Source organism: Manis javanica, chromosome 16, assembly GCF_040802235.1.
Source record: "Manis javanica isolate MJ-LG chromosome 16, MJ_LKY, whole genome shotgun sequence".
Lineage (NCBI taxonomy): Eukaryota > Metazoa > Chordata > Mammalia > Pholidota > Manidae > Manis > Manis javanica.
This window is the reverse complement of record NC_133171.1, coordinates 23,864,331-23,880,234: the sequence shown is the minus strand read 5'-3', so window position 1 is coordinate 23,880,234 and position 15,904 is coordinate 23,864,331. Positions and strand designations below refer to the sequence as shown.

At 42.8% G+C, this 15,904-nt stretch overlaps 1 protein-coding gene across 4 annotated transcripts in view; it reads right to left on the bottom strand.

The window, feature by feature from the left end:
* Positions 1-15,904, bottom strand: part of COL12A1 (collagen type XII alpha 1 chain) — a 107,795-nt gene that overhangs the window by 52,406 nt on the left and 39,485 nt on the right. For 3 of the 4 annotated variants that reach the window (XM_073224700.1, XM_073224701.1, XM_073224699.1), the window contains exons 16-26: positions 15,307-15,499; positions 14,195-14,316; positions 12,333-12,482; positions 12,132-12,251; positions 11,875-12,039; positions 11,146-11,292; positions 8,796-8,935; positions 8,148-8,277; positions 3,463-3,605; positions 3,037-3,166; positions 1,059-1,195 (exon numbers count right to left, since the gene is read on the bottom strand). In XM_073224700.1, coding sequence (XP_073080801.1) covers positions 1,059-1,195; positions 3,037-3,166; positions 3,463-3,605; positions 8,148-8,277; positions 8,796-8,935; positions 11,146-11,292; positions 11,875-12,039; positions 12,132-12,251; positions 12,333-12,482; positions 14,195-14,316; positions 15,307-15,499 — 1,577 coding nt within the window. The remainder of the gene's footprint in view (positions 1-1,058; positions 1,196-3,036; positions 3,167-3,462; positions 3,606-8,147; positions 8,278-8,795; positions 8,936-11,145; positions 11,293-11,874; positions 12,040-12,131; positions 12,252-12,332; positions 12,483-14,194; positions 14,317-15,306; positions 15,500-15,904) is intronic. The other variant, XM_037012566.2, reaches the window with a different exon arrangement.

Sequence of the window (15,904 nt, the reverse complement as noted above, 5' to 3'; positions counted from 1 at the left end):
ACAGAGGATTTAATCTGGGCATCTTTCTATTGTTTGCTGTACCTCGCAGCACAAGAATATAAGTGTTGTGCTACAAAAAAAAGGCAGTGTTTTCCAAGTGGCATAAGATTCAGGAGCCAGAGACAGTTTAAATGCTCCCTAAGTGGACAAAACGTATACAGCAGAGCCGTATCTGACACTACTGCCCGGTAACTCACAACTGCCTACGGAGTCCCACCACCAAATCCTTCGGCGCCTGTTCCCCTGCACACGGCCGCCTCACTGCTTTGGAAATGTCCTCCTGAGCATTACCACGTCCACTACACGGGAAAACGCTGTGAGACCTGCCGGGCACTATGCCCCGTGTAAAACTGAAGCCCAGGATGAGATGAGTGCGCACACATGTATAAGTTAGCTTTGGCATAATCCAAACGACCAGCACAGTCGCTAGCTGAGTTATAAGAATCTATTTATACCTTCCAAAAATGCCTCGGAGATTCTGATATTACAGATCTCCAATCCATTCACTGGTGAAGCCCCTCAATTTGTCCTGCTTTGAATTAGGTTGTCATGGAAACAGCTCTCCATCCCAACATCATCTCAAAAAACTCTCACTGCTGAAGGGACACTGTTCCGACAACACCTCCCTCCCTCCTCTGGGCTGTGCTACCTTCCTGTTACCTGGCACACTCCCCGCTCTTCTAACCTGCATCCCTTATTAACTTTTACTTTAAGAAACATCATTAGGACCTTTTTTTAGTAATTCATAGAAAGCAGATCACCACATGAGGCATCTGGATGAGAAGGAAACACCATCTAGATTCCTTAACTGTATCTACTGAGGGAAGATGGTCTTCGAGATTAATACCACACAGCAAAATATTTCTAAACTAAATGCAAGACAGTACAAAATGTTATCAATATTCAATAAGTGCTTTATTAATATAGTAGGTTTTCAACACTGTATTAATAGCATGACAAGTTTGCAAAACATTGCTACCATCTGTCCTAGTTTCAGTTCTTTTGTTTAACTTTCAGGAAAACAGGTATTTCCCAATCCATTCTGACCACCAACCTACCTCTTTGGTATCCTCCTCAGGGGTTTTGTAGCGAACGACATATTTACGCACTTTTCCAGGTGCAGGTTCCCAAAAGACATTCATGGCGCTGTGAGTCACGTCCCTGAGCTTCAGGCCTCGAGGTCCGGGTAAAGGCGCTGGAGGTGCACGAGAAATCAGGTCCGGATGATTCTCACCCACAAAGCTCTAGAGCATCTGCACAAGCTTTCAAGAAGTTCTCTGAAGAAAACTTCAAGGTATGCGGCAAAATAACTAAAAAACTGGTAACGATGACGAAAGTACTATGATTCTATCAAGTACAGGCAAATTCTTCTTAGAAAGGTTTTTTAAAAATAGGATAAATTTAAATTTTTATTACAAGTCTAACTTCTCCTTTATCTGTTAACTGTCTTCCACTCTATTTAAATGAGCTTATACATGCCACTCAGCTATGACCGATCACAATTCACCATGGATATATAGCTCATGTTTCTGTAGCACAGAAGACAGAAAAGAAAATCCAAAGAGTTATGCTTCCTTAAGAATGTGATAGAGAAAACGATGGTATGGGGGTGAAGAATGAAGATGGGTCAAAATTAAGCATCTAGTAAGCTTACAGGAAAACCCACAGAAACGTAAAATGTGAGAAGAAAATCCAAATGATAAATTTTTACCAAGTCAAAGTTTTACCTTAAAAAGAGGGTGGAGGATAACTAAGATTTTCTCATTATCTGAGACACAGTTCTCTTCCCAGCTGCCTGTGTGACCAGCTTCCTCTGTCTCTCGCTCCGACTCTGAACATCTATCCTCTGGATCTCCCTCCACCTCCACGTCTCCCACCTCCCTCCCTCCGATGTCTGCACTGCTCCCTGCACCCTCCTGCCTCCGCCGTGGCCGCCCAGCCCCAGACCCCGGCCAGCGGCCACATCTGCCTCTCGTTTCACTGGGTTCGGGGGTCCCCTTTCCCAGAACTCTCAAGACACGTGTCTTTCCATCTGCCACAACTCATTTCCACAAAACTACCAGCTTCACACAAGGTCTACTACATAATATATAAAATAACATATTGTTATTGTTGTCAATTGTCACACTGCCTGCCCTGCAGAAGCTCTTTCTCTTTTCTGCCCCAAGTGGGTTCTGTCTGAGTCCTCTTCCCCCTTTGAAGGTTCTTTCCAATTTCTTCATTTCCTTAGAAAGCGGGCTGAGACTCACGGAGTTTAAGCCAAGTCATCTATCCCAGCATGCCCCTCTCAACAAGCATGCAACAAAACTGCCAGGTGGTGAGACAAGGGTCCTAAGTGCAATCATTGTCACATTTCAAGAAAAAGCACCTAAATGCTAGTAAAACAACCCAGAAACACAAAAGGGGCCAACAACCCACACAAGAGAAGTGCAGACTGCAAAGGAGCCCCCATGCTGTCCGCCACTCCACTCGGTGTGCTGGCACACCCCCAACACCTGGCATGGGCAGCAGAGTGCAGCAGGGGGGTTTGTGTTTCTGGGCTGAATCAACTGATCAATTCACTTGATTGAAACAGACTCAGTCTGATGTGCCATGGAGTTTCTACTTCAACAAGAACTTGGTCTTACACCTAGTATCATCCTCCAAAATTACTCAACCAACACACTCTTCTTGCCAAAGCTTACACCGTATTTCCAGGATCTACAGCAACACCAATTGTAGGGTGCACCGTGATCTCATGTCCAATGCCCTGACTGGCACCTGGCCACGTGCGCTCGTAAGACACCACTAATTGGAAGATATATCTCAATATCAAGCATGTTAAATGTGAAAAAAAAAGTATGTCCTAGAATCACTTTAAGAAGTTGCTAAAATCCAAAATCAATTTCAATTCTCAAACTTGATTGCCCTAAGTAATAACCCTGTGACTTATCCACAGATCATCAAATTATTGTTAGCGTCACTTGGTGAAAGAAAGACCCTAATGAGTGTTAAGTTTACAGCAGTAAGGAAAGGAGGGAGACGGCACTGTCTTACGGGTGACTCCCCGAGCAGTGGCAGGCTCGCTGGTGAGGTCGTGCAGGGCAGCCTGGACTGTGACTGCGTACTCGGTGTTAGGAAAGAGGTCGGGCAGCGGCACGGCATTCACTTCTGGCCCCACACGCATCTGCACAAGGACACAACAGCAGAGGGAGTCAGACATCCAAATCGAGTGCTTCCACTCCCTGGGACGGCCAGTCACAGCCTAGCTGCAACCACTAGATGACAAAACGACTTTGATTTTGCCTCTCTCTGAACGGCATTATTTTCTAAAATGTGACACAGGGCACAGGTGTAATTTTCTGTTTTCCTCCTCTGTGTGTAAGGTTATAAATGAGTTCTTAAGTAACTACAGTTTAATGGGCACTGTACGACTGTAAAGTCTCAGGAAGACCCAGTAATAAAGAAACGAACATCTCCCACCTCTTTGGGTTTCGTTGGTTCCGTGGCATTGATGGGCTCGTAGGACAAGGTGTAGCCAGTAGCCCCGCCCACCGGCCGCCACTGCACGTGCATGGAGGTAGGACTGACGTCGTAAATATTCAGGCTGACGACAGGGACCGGCACTGTCAGAATATAGGAGCAGACGTGAGGCCAGCCCCTGTCATTCTACTCATGTTTTAGCTGTTGTTTCCTAGTTAATTATCAATATTTGCATATGCTAGACAATGGGTTGCTATGAGAACAATAGGAATTAATATAACCTTTTCCTTTCCCCAAAAGCTAACTCTCCTTGTTGATTGCTAGTACTGCATGTTACAAATGCTGCACAGAGGAAGAAAGCTTGAATTTCAGAGGGTATTCCAGTGAGTCCGCATGCAGGCCAAGGTCAGTATCAGGCTCCTGGGATTCCAATCTCTATTTCTGGAGCATCTCTAAGGAGACTGTTTTCATTCTTCGATCACAGAATTTCATACCTAAGTAACTAACACAGTATTTTATTTCATTTTTCTTTAAAAATAAATTTTAAGTGAGAGTGCCATACATAAATAACTGAAATGGAGGGGATCTATGGGGATTTTTAAAGACAAGCCTATGAGAAATAGTAAAAGGGTTACAGTGTCCCCTTCACTTAACACCCATATAATTTTCCATTTTTTGTCCAAAGATTGAGTCTATAGTTTTAATCATCAGATTATCCTGTCCATTATGAAATACATTATTTCCCACCTTCTGTGGTTTAATATGAAGAGAAGAGATAGAAGACAGGGTTCAAGATGGCAGCATAGGAAGCTGCTGAATCACCTCCTCTCATAGACACAACAGATTTACAATTATATATAGAATAATTTTCCTAAGGCCCCTAGAACTAGATGAACAGAACTTTCACACCCAGAGATAAGAGACATTGAGATAGGGAGGAGGGGCACAGACTCGTCTCACCCAGGACCCACACCGGGTGTGGTGACCCACAGTCAGGAAGGAATTTCCAAAATACAGAAATTTCCCTCAAGAAGTGAAGAGACTATGCCCCACATCAGCCCCCTGACCCGTGGGTCCGGCACCAGAAAGATAAGCTCCCCAAATGCCTGGTTTTGAAAATCAACAAGGATTAAATTCCAACAACGTGGAAAACAGAGAACCTACTCTTAAAGGGCTCACATGCAGACCCACCCACTCTGGGTCACAGGTGAGGAGACCCAATTACTACTTCTAAAGCAGCCGCCAGAGAGGCAGGAGCCTCCAGGGCTTCCTTTGGGGATGGAAGCACTGGAAGGAACCACTTCTGCACTCTCACTGTAACTTTCAGAGCTGGAGCTGGTAGAGAGCATTTTTGGTGCCCAGCCCCTAGCCTGCTGGCACTGGCCCATGCCAAGCAGCAGCCAGGCAAGCGATCCACACACTGCTGATCCCACATTGCCTCTGTGGCCCTGCACAGCTGGTGGGCACGTGTGGTCCACACAAGGGATGCCCCTGAGGGCCTGGCTCTGGAGGCCAGGGGAGATGGCACTTCTGGACTCCACGGATCATCTTCCTACACAAGATCTTCAAGACTGGGCAAGGTAGTTGTTTCACCAAATATATGGGCAAACACAGAGCCAGGCAAAATGAGGAGACAGAAGAATACATTCCAAACCAAAGACCAAGACAAACCCCCAGAAAAAGTCCTTAGCGAAATGGATATAAGCAACCTATCCAATAAAGTGTTCAAAGTAATGGTCATAAAGATGTTTACCAAACTCGGGAGAAGATGGATGAACACAATGAAAACTTCAATAAAGAGAGAGAAAATATAAGAAAGTACCAAACAGAAATTATGACTGAACTGAAACGCACTGGAGGACTTCAGTAGCAGAATGGAAGCAGAAGCACGCATCAGGGACTGGAAGATGAGCACAGGATCTCCCAGACAGAGCAACAAAATAAAAAAAGAACTTTAAAAAGTGAAGCTACATTAAAGGACCTCTGGAACAACATCAAATGGAATAACATGCACATTACAGGGGTTTCAGCAGGAGAGAGAGAGAGAATGGGCCAGAAAATTTACTCAAAGAAATAATGGCTGAAAACTTCCCTAACCTGGGGAAGGAAGTAGACGTCCAGGAAGGCCAGAGACTTCCAAATAAGATGAACCCAAAGAGAACCACACCAAGACGCATAATTAAAATGGGTTAAGTTAAAAGAAAGAATCTTAAAAGCAGCTAGAAAAATACAATATATTACATACAAGGGAACCTCCATAAGGCTAGGAGTAGATTTTTTGGGGAGAACTTTACACCAGAAGGGAATGGCATGACATGATCAAAGTGCTGGAAGGATTAAATTCCCAAACAAGAATTGCTTATTTGGCAGAGTTATCATTCAGAATTTAAGGACAAGGACAGATTAACAGTTTTCCAGATAAGTAAAAGCTGAGGGACTTCATCATCCCTAAACTGGCCTTACAAGAAATGTTAAAGGGATTTCTCTAAGCTGAGAAGAACAGACACTAATTCATAAAAAGAAAACTTATGAAAGTAGTAATCTCACTGGAAAAGGTAAACATATAGTAAAGGTAGTGGATCTATCACTTATAAAGCAAGTATGAAGGTGAAAAGACAAAAGTAGTAAAATTAACTAAAATTACAATTAATTAGTTAAGGGATGCATAAAATAAAAAGATGGGAAATGTGTTACTGAAAATACGAAATGTGTGTGCGGAAGTGTTAAAAGTATAAAGCTTTGGAATGTGCTCAAATTTAACTTGCTATCAACTTAAAAGAGATTGCGATATACATAGGACATTATATGTAATTCACAGTAACCACAAAGAAAAATACTGATAGTAAATATGCAAAAGAAAATGAGAAAGGAATCTAAACATAACACTAGAGAAAGTTACAACAAACCACAAGGGGAAAGAGAAAGAGAAGGAGAAAGGAAGAAAGAGTAACTTTAAAAACAACCAGAAAACAATTACCAAAATGGCAATGAGTACATACCTATCAATAATTATATTAAAAGTAAGTGGACTAAATTTTCCAATTAAAATATATAGAGGAGTTGAATGGGCAAAAATACAAGACCCATCTATGTGCTGCCTATAGAATTACTTTAGAGCTAAAGATACACATGGACTGAATGTGAAAAAAATATTCCATGCAAATGGAAATGAAAATAAAGCTTGTAGAGCCATACTCATATCAGACAAAACAGACTCCAAAAGAAAGACTGTAATAGAAGACAAAGGTCACCACATAATAATAAAAGGGTCAATCCTGCCAGAAGATTCAACATTTAAAAATATACATATACCAAACACAGAATCACCAAAATAAATAAAGAAAATATTAATAGACCTAAAGGGAGAAATTGAAGGCAAAACAATAACAGGAGGGGACTTTAACAACCCACTTACAGTGATGGACAGATCACCTAGGCAGAAAATTGATACAGACACATTAGACTAGATGGGCTTAATAGGTAAATATAGAACATTCCATCCAAAAGCAGCAAAATACACATTCTTCTCAGTGCACATGGAACCTTATCCAGGATAGATTACATGTTAGGCCACAAAACATCTCAATAAATTCAGGAAGATAGAAAGTATATCAAGAATCTTCTCTGACAACAATGGTACAAAACTAGAAACAAATCACAATATGAAAACTGGAAAACCACAAAAACATGGAGATAAAATATAATTTACTAAACAGCCAATGGGTCATCAAATAAGTCAAAGGATAAATTTAACAATGCCTAGAGACAAATGAAAACAGAAATACAACATACCAAACATTTACGGGATACAGAAAAAGTGGTTCTAAGTGGGAAGGTCATAGCAGTATAGGCCTACCTCAAAAAACAAGAATATTCTCAAGTAAGAGATCTAACTTCACACCTTAAGGAACTAGAAAAAGAAGAACAAAGTCCAAAGTTAATGGAAGAAAACAAACTCTTAGATAAAGAGAACAGGTCGTGGTTACCATGGGGGCGTGGGTAGCCAAAAAGGGTGAAGAGAAGACTGTATGGTGGTGGAGGGTGACTAGGCTTTTGAGGGGCTCACCTGTGCAGTGCATGCAGATGCCAGATTATAATCTGTACCCGTGAAACAAACAATTTTTTTAAAAGAGAGAAGAGAAAAAGGACAAAGGAACTGAGCACGGAGTGAAGTCAGTTCTTGCCTCGGATCAGGTGGTCCACTCTTACCTCATGTAAGTAGCCTTCCTTCCCCCTGGAGCCCAGCAGAGAAGAAGAGAGAAAGAAAGAGTATTTTCAAATGGACTCAGAAATCCTCCCAGGACTAGGAAGGGGGAACCTCTCTCCGCAAAGGCGAAGAAAAGGGGAAATGTCATTGCCAGCAGGAAGATCGGCCTCTGCAGAACTCGGCACAGCTCCTCTCCTGATCTGAGTGCCACTCCTGACATGGCATCTTTCCTTAAGAAGTGAATTACCCTACAAAAGGTACTTTTCCCTTTAAGTTATCTCTGATCATGACTACCCATTCCACCAGTGGGGTTCCAGTAAGAGCAGAAAACCCCTAGGTATTTACGGAGGCCCTGTGCAAAGAATGAACTCAGTATCTGCCGAACGGTCTGGAGGGCTGACAAAAAGCCCACGTGGACTGTCACCTCTCTACCTTTAAAAAAAAGACAATGGGAAGGCTTTTGTTCAATCTGACTTACGGGTTTTCTCTGTACCCTTCAGAGGCTCACTATATTCATCTTCCACCACAGAATACACATTAACAACATACTCAGTCTCAGGCTTCAGGTCTTTCAATACCGTGCTACTGTCCAGTCGGCTCACATAAAACTAGGGGAAAAAATTGAAAAACAGTAACAACAAATGTTATAATCACTTCCCTCTTTTCTACTCTAATTACAAAGTAGTCAACTGCAAAAAGCTTGGAAATTATATTTCAATGTTTGCTTTTGGAAACTATCAGACTACAATGAGATCTTAGACAATTCATATAACTTATTCGCCCAGCCGTTGTTTCCTTATTTGTAAAATGAATGGGTCAAACTAGATCATCTTGAATGCTTTTTTTCCTCCAACTCTATGACTCTGGTACAAACTCCTGAATAAATCAATCATCCTCTAACTATATTTTAATTAAAAATCATATTGATATTCTGAAATTCTTAGAAGCCATAAGAATTTGGGCAAAGCCCTTTCTGTTTAATTAAGCCCAAATGGAAGTGCTTGCCTCGCAGGGAACAGGAAGTACCACTGTGGACTCAGTTCTGCACCCCCTTGCTCCACCCCCAGCGGCAGGGGAGCCCTTCTCACTGTCAGGAAGCAGTGGGTTCTGGATGCCGGGCACCCACCTCTTGGCGTTTCCCTCCAGAAGCCGGGTAGTATTCCACCTTGTATCTGTCCACACTGTCCGCGGGCGGCACCCAGCTCACCCGGAGAGAGCGGTGGGTTCTCTCAGAAATAACCAGGTCAGAAGGGGCTTCCAAGTCTCCTGTGGGTGGAAATCAAATAGACACTTTTTACAATATTATGGCAAGGTGATGAAACTTGAAATCAGATTCTCCACTGTTTCCAACTGTACACACCTTTTTACATACTAAATAGCAACCGTAAACCAGTCCCGGGGCCCTTGTCCACAAGACGCCCCAGAACATTGGACAAAGGGTCCTTCGGCCTCAGGAGAGTCACAGCTGAGCCCCTCGTCTCTCGCTGCAGCTCATCCCGCGCCTCCTGGGGCAGTACCAGTCTGCAGTCCCTTGGACTCACCAACCCCGGAACTACCCTTCGATACTTTCTCTCCTTTCTAACCTCATACATATAATCACCATATGAGGACCTGGGTCCTGACGATTCCACCGCCTCCCACAACTGGCACCACCCGAGTTCCCTGCCCTCTCTGTCACTTTGATTATTTACATTTACATCCTGTCTCCCTAACAGAGGGAACACACCCTGAGGATGACACTGGTTTCTCAATCCCGTGTTGTTCCCCTACAGGACCTAGTTTGGTGGAAGAGACGCTAAGCACTTTCTTACTCAAGAGAAAGGAAAAACCACCAAGTCTTTTAAAATTTGGGAGCATCCTGCGTCCTACAACTGTGCTCTCTGTGAGTGGGCAGAGGTAAAACTGGCCGACACAGAACAATATCTGGAATAAATATCTATGAAACTAGAACTATTAAGCTCGGTATGCCCACTGGAAAGATGTCCCAAATAATAACCAGAGGAGAGCTGACCCACGACCCCTAAGCATGGCAACCCAATCTCATGTAAACTCTTCCCACTCGCTGGGTAACCACGCTGGGAGAGCATTTCTATTCTTAGTCCTCTAACCTTTATTGTACTTGGGTCATAATCAAGCCTCCAAAATTATCAAGCAAGCTTACTGCCTGGGAAAGTGGAATGAACACAACTATTACATAGCTGATAAAAAAAAATAAGTGAAAACAGATAAAAGATGTTTTCATCCCCAAAGTTCTCTCCAACTAAGTAACACTACAACTCTCTCAGCTAATCCAGAGCCAGAAACCTACAAATTTGGCTTCCTGGCTGTTCTATTTCTCCAGGGAAAGGTCAGTCTGTTGTTCAAAATCCAAAAAGAAAATCTGCAAAAGCTTAGAGAGAAAAAACTCAAGGAGGAACAGTCAGAAAAATGTCTCTCCTGAATCCAAAGGATGAGACCATTTCCACCACATTACTATTAAAGTCATTACTTTGTTTCCAAAATCAGAATAAATTAACAAGAGATAATCTTTACCATGATCTACATGCACTGAAAAGAAAGTTTTATTGCATTAATAAAGACCATAATTCCTGTCACTAGTTTTCCAAAAACCTTCAGTTTGGGTGCTTATCATGTTGCATTCTATGATTTATAGATGTTAATTATTTTTGCACCAACCTTTATTACTACAAATTGAGTTCCGTAATTTCATTTCTAAATCTTAATTTCTAATCAATAGCTACGTTTGTTTTCAAAGACCTCTAAAAACATCTTTAACCGTTGGACCCTGAGTAAATACTTCCATTTCTCTAAACATCAGTTTCTTTACTAGTAAAAAGAGATTATGTAGTTTCTAAGAATCCAAACTCTAAAATTGTAATTTCTCTTTCTATTTAAGGGTTATAAGTGCAAAGCATCAAATCTGATTGTCTATAGTTGAGACAAAGCCAATCAGATATAAGACCCCTCTTCCATTCCTAATAAGAAAAAGTACCAAGCTTTAGAAAACAAGTCTGGGAAGAATCATTTAAGAGCAACTTAATAATTATAAAGAACAAGATACTTTACAAGAAAACAAATATACACTAGAAAAGAAAGCCCTTTCCTTCTCTTCCCCCCGAGTTTATGCTTACGTGTGTGTGTGTGTGTGGTGTACAGGTACCTATAAACTACATGGAACCTCAGAAAAGCTAGAAGTCGTTTCTAGTTTGGGTCCAGCACAAACATCCAGAAAAAAATCAGAGGCCAAAGCCCTGATGCCAGCTGGAGGCAGTTTCCTCCCCAGGAGACGGTTCCAACCCCTGAAGGTGTTTCCACTCGTCACAGCTTAGGGAATGCCTACCGCATCCGGCAGGCAGAGCCCCGGCCTCGCGCTAAACATCTCACAGAGCACACGCGAGTCCCCTCCTCCCAAGCAAAAAACATTATCTATGCCAAAATATAAGTATTGAGGGTGAGAAACCCCAGGCTAACCTTACCTGGACCTTTGACACTGTTACACAAGTTGATGGTCAGGTCATCCACGATCCTGGAGAGCGAATCAAAATCTGCCACATTGTATGCGTGGATGTCATCCGGATCTGTCGCAATCATCTTTAGTTCGACCTCATCAGCATTTTTAATACCTTGGAAAAAATGAGTAAATACAGAATCAAAACACTTCTCAAAAAAACATTAATGGAATGAAGCAACTATTTTATGGGCTAACCCTTATATATCCAACATAAACTAGAGCATAGATACATGATTCTCCTCAATAATAAAGTTAATATCTAGAGTTATACAGTAGAAACAAACAAGAAATAATATAAACTGAAGGCTGTTTGGAATTAGCTTCTTCTAAATGCTTTTAGCACCAATTCCCACCAAAGCGTGTCTCCTGAGTGTTTCTATCTGGAAAGCAAAATAATGGACATCAAAAATAAACATGGTTCTGTGCAAAACCAAAGTGGAATTTCCCTGAATCCTATTAATAGTACATTTGTCTTCTTGATCCATTACTTTCTTCCAAGAAGCTTTATAGTTTTGTCTCATTTACAAGGAGAGAAGAAGAAAAGGATTGACCTCCTGGCACATCATTTTGATAAATCCTGTGACAGGGAAAATGTGTGTGCACGTTTGTTTCATGCTTCAGAAACTAATTCAGCTACAAAAGCACGCTCGGCCTCCGCAGCCCTCGGGGCGCCGCGAGCCTTTTGAGCGCTCACCAATAGCAAACAGCTCCACACCCTCGTCCTTGAGCTTCTTTGAAGGTGCCTCTACATCATCTTGTGATTTTCCGTCGGTGATGAGAACGCCGATTTTTCGAGCTCGAGGCCTCATGCCAGCTTGGGCCTTGAAGTTCTGTTGGCGAATGAAATTCAAAGCCATGCCTAGTGGGGTTTTTAAAAGAGAATCAGTCGTAGCGCCCTTCAGCCACCAGCTTGGACCAGAGCTGAGAGTGCCCCAGCCCGTCCTGACTCACCTGTGAGCGTGTTGCCGCCCTTGTAGGGCAGGTTCGCCACTGCTTGCAGCAAGCTCTTCTTGTCTTGGTGAGCGTCTAACTGCCACTCGGTCCGGGGGTCCCCACTGTACTGGGCCAAGGCTGAAAGGACACGGGTGGCATCAGCATATGCACAGGAGCACAGGGAGAATGGCTGAATGTGTCCTAGATCGCCAGACCTACCGATCTGTACTCTTTTGGGGCCGATCTCAAAGACTTCCACGATACGAGAGATGAAGCTCCTCACGGTTTTAAAATTTGTCCGGCCGATGCTCCACGATCCATCGACCAGCAATACCACGTCCGCCTCAGCTCTGGTGAGACACTCCATGCCTGACACAGCGATCGGGAGGCAGGACAGAGTGAGGGGCAAGTCCTCAACGAGGTCACTTCCCAGCCGTGCCCCTGCCACCCTCTGGCTGCTCAACACTGCCTGACTATTTCCGCTCGGGAGGCTCAGCTCAGTGAGTGGCGATTCGAGACCCCGAAGACAGGTCCGTCTGATTCACTAAGCTGAAACAGCAGTCCTAGAAAGTATCGATTCTTCCCATAAGTATTTCACTGGCAAATCTTTCCTTCACATATGACTATACTTCCTGGCCATAGCTGTGGACCCCGGAGACTTAAATTAAACCATCATTGTAAATTTGAATGGGCTCACAGACCCAAGAGCTGAAACAAAGGGAGAATGCACAGTTGTCTGTTAACTACATTAATAATTTTAATAAAACTTAACTGTGATCTAAAGACAGATATTGCAATTTTCTTTAATGTTTAATGGTCATTAGAAGACGAATATGAGATGAATGACAAACTGTGTAAGCTAGATGTTTTAGTGAGCCAAAAATATCTTTTAAAATAATTAAGCTCCTGGGTAATGATAACACATATTACAAAAGATTACACACATGACTTAAGTGAGACCTTCTTAAATTAAAGATACATACACTGTTTCAGAACCCGGTAACTACTAGTTAGTTGGCATTTACTTATTTATCATCTACTACGTATAACGATCAGGTAAATATAGATGGTGAAGTGGGCACATTGAAAAAATCGAGAGAAGGAAGGCAGTTTAGAAAAAGTATGCAAACAAAAACACAAATTGAGAGCTGTACAGGCAACAAGCACAAACATGAATATCAAAGCTAGGAGCTTTGGGCAGAGAGCAATCCCAATATCCTCAGTGCACAAGCTACAAAATAAAAATATGAGTCAGTTAATATCATCATAGGAGAAACAACAGAACATTAATGCAAAACAGCAAGAATAGACACTTTCATTGGTTTTACCCACATCCTTATTTTCAAATGCTCTCTCTTCCAGGAGCTTATGTTACCAGCTATGAATTTTCCAACTTCTTGACATGTTAACATCTGATCTTTACGTTACAGAAAAAAAAAACAGAAACTCATTGAGAAAAATTAAGTGATGCTCATTAGGCTAAAGGCATCATTTACATATCGTACACGTCAGGGCGGAGGGCTTCCAAATGCTACTCGGAGAACCTTTGCAAAGCTTCTTCCTGCTCTGCCCGGAGCTACTCTCTTTGTTCACAAATGATGGAAAATATTTAGAAATAAATTACACCCCCCACGTCTACCTCCGTGTGATCATGGCAGGAGCAGAAAAAATCTAAAGAGCTGATGTTACCATTTTCTTTCCCAAGCAGTGGTTCCCCACCTATTTACGTAACCCGACTCTGCTTGCTCCACCCAAACAAACCATTCCTGCAGTTACACTAACAAAATAAAACTACATTGTAGTCATTAAAAAGGGAGAAAATGTACATTATCTACCACTGTAAGAACTCATTTTTAAATAATACAGTGCCATGCAACTCATGCAATGCCGTGAAGAAAAGCCTTAAAAAAATACTGTCACAAGTGTTTGAAGAAATTTTTTTAAGTATATAAATCACTTAAATACACAGTAGGGTAAAATTTTTATAGTCACGTCTCATTGTGTGATTAACCTAATGATTCACACCTGAAAAAGTTTCATAGTATGTGGTTTCCCAAGGGGACTGTAACCCAATTTCTTACCAGAGGATAAAAGGGGTGTGACAGTCGTGTCTGAGAGGGTCGTCATTTCTTGTCCAACAAGTGGGGAACTTTCTCCTCCATCAAACATTCCAAAGACATTGACTTTATACGTGGTGCCTGCCCTGCAATGTTAACATATGTCGTCTGTAGGTACAATCCGCTCAAGCGGTAGCATGTTTTGCTTTGTTACAGATACTAATCTTGATTTGCAAACTTTCACAGAGGAACTTACAAGGCACAACATGGCAAGAAAAGAAAAATAACTTCCACCACGCTCTAGTTGGAGTGTACAGACTGAGGCATCAGGGGAAGTAGTGAACAAGCCAGGCTTCCGAGCACCAGCCCCGGCCTCGTCTTCCTGCAGATGCCGCGTCCCTGCCACGCACCGAGCAGGCCTCGCAGGACCAGCCGCCCTTGTCCCACTGCCTCTCAGGGGTGGGCTCTCGGAAAATAATCTGAATGTGTACCTCGCGAGGCCATATAAAGGACCGAGCATGATGCATGGCTCCCAGAAGGCTCGGTAAACGTCACCCCGCTACTCTGATAGAAGTAAATAGTGAGCATTTATATAGATACTAACATGGTTGAGTGGATGGTTGAAACAGACTTCTCAGAAGGCGACACACAGCGGTGCGTCCTTTACTGCCGTGAATGCAGGGCCCCGCGCAAGCCCAGGCCCCCTCGCTGTCCGCTGCACAGCCCAGAGCAAGACCCGGGGGGGACTGGCACCCCCTCCGCCTCACAGTGTCGGTCACCTGGGAGACTCAGGAACCCCCACATTTCCACAGGGCTGGCTAGGAAAGGCTGATTTTGGTGAAATCATGTAAGACAGAAGTTACTGTTTTCATAGTAGGGTATTCATGTAAAAAGTACCATTTCTGATCACTGAACAGCAAAAATCATGAAAACATTATAAAAAAAACCTGCTCAGGCCTACATTCTGTTGCTAGCCTCAGAATCCTAACCTCAACTTCGGCAACACCAAGAATAAGAAACCAACTTCTGCTGACTAAATATCCTGTTGGCAAACAGGCGCGTGAGTGGGTAGCCGGGACCTACCGATTCACAGCACCCCGGCCTGCTGACACAAACCGAGTGCAGCTCACCCCTACCTCAGCTCCTCCAAGACAACGGTGTGGTCGTACGGCCCGACCACTAACTCCCCCAGTCTTCTCTCATCTCCCGTGGGGTGGAATGTGACTTTATAACCCTTCACTTCCCCGGGGGCGGCCTCCCAGGTCACTCGGAAGCTCGACATGGTGGAGTCAGATGTTTTGAGGTTTCTGGGTGACTTAAATCGAGAAGCTGTAAAGATACAAAGATTTTAAAATATTATCCAGAAGACAAGGCTCTGGTTTTTTTTTTATTAGCTCCTACAATTACCATCAAATTAGAAATATCTGAGTGATAGTGGGAAGCATCACAAACCTAATGCTTCGAAATGTACATTTATAAAAACGGTTAAGTCTAATAGCCCAAGATGTAACACCCAATAAAAATCTTGATAAGGGAATGCCACCCAAGTGGACATGTAAATAACTCCCGCAGGTCAGTATATGAGCCCAGCAGAACATAAATACATAGAATCATTCTACCAGGAACCACACTGGTAAAAATAATATGCTGATTAGGCATCCTATCTAACTATTATAATTTATTACAGAATTACTTCTACACATTCCCAAAGTAAGTAGCTATCTTAAAGTCTTC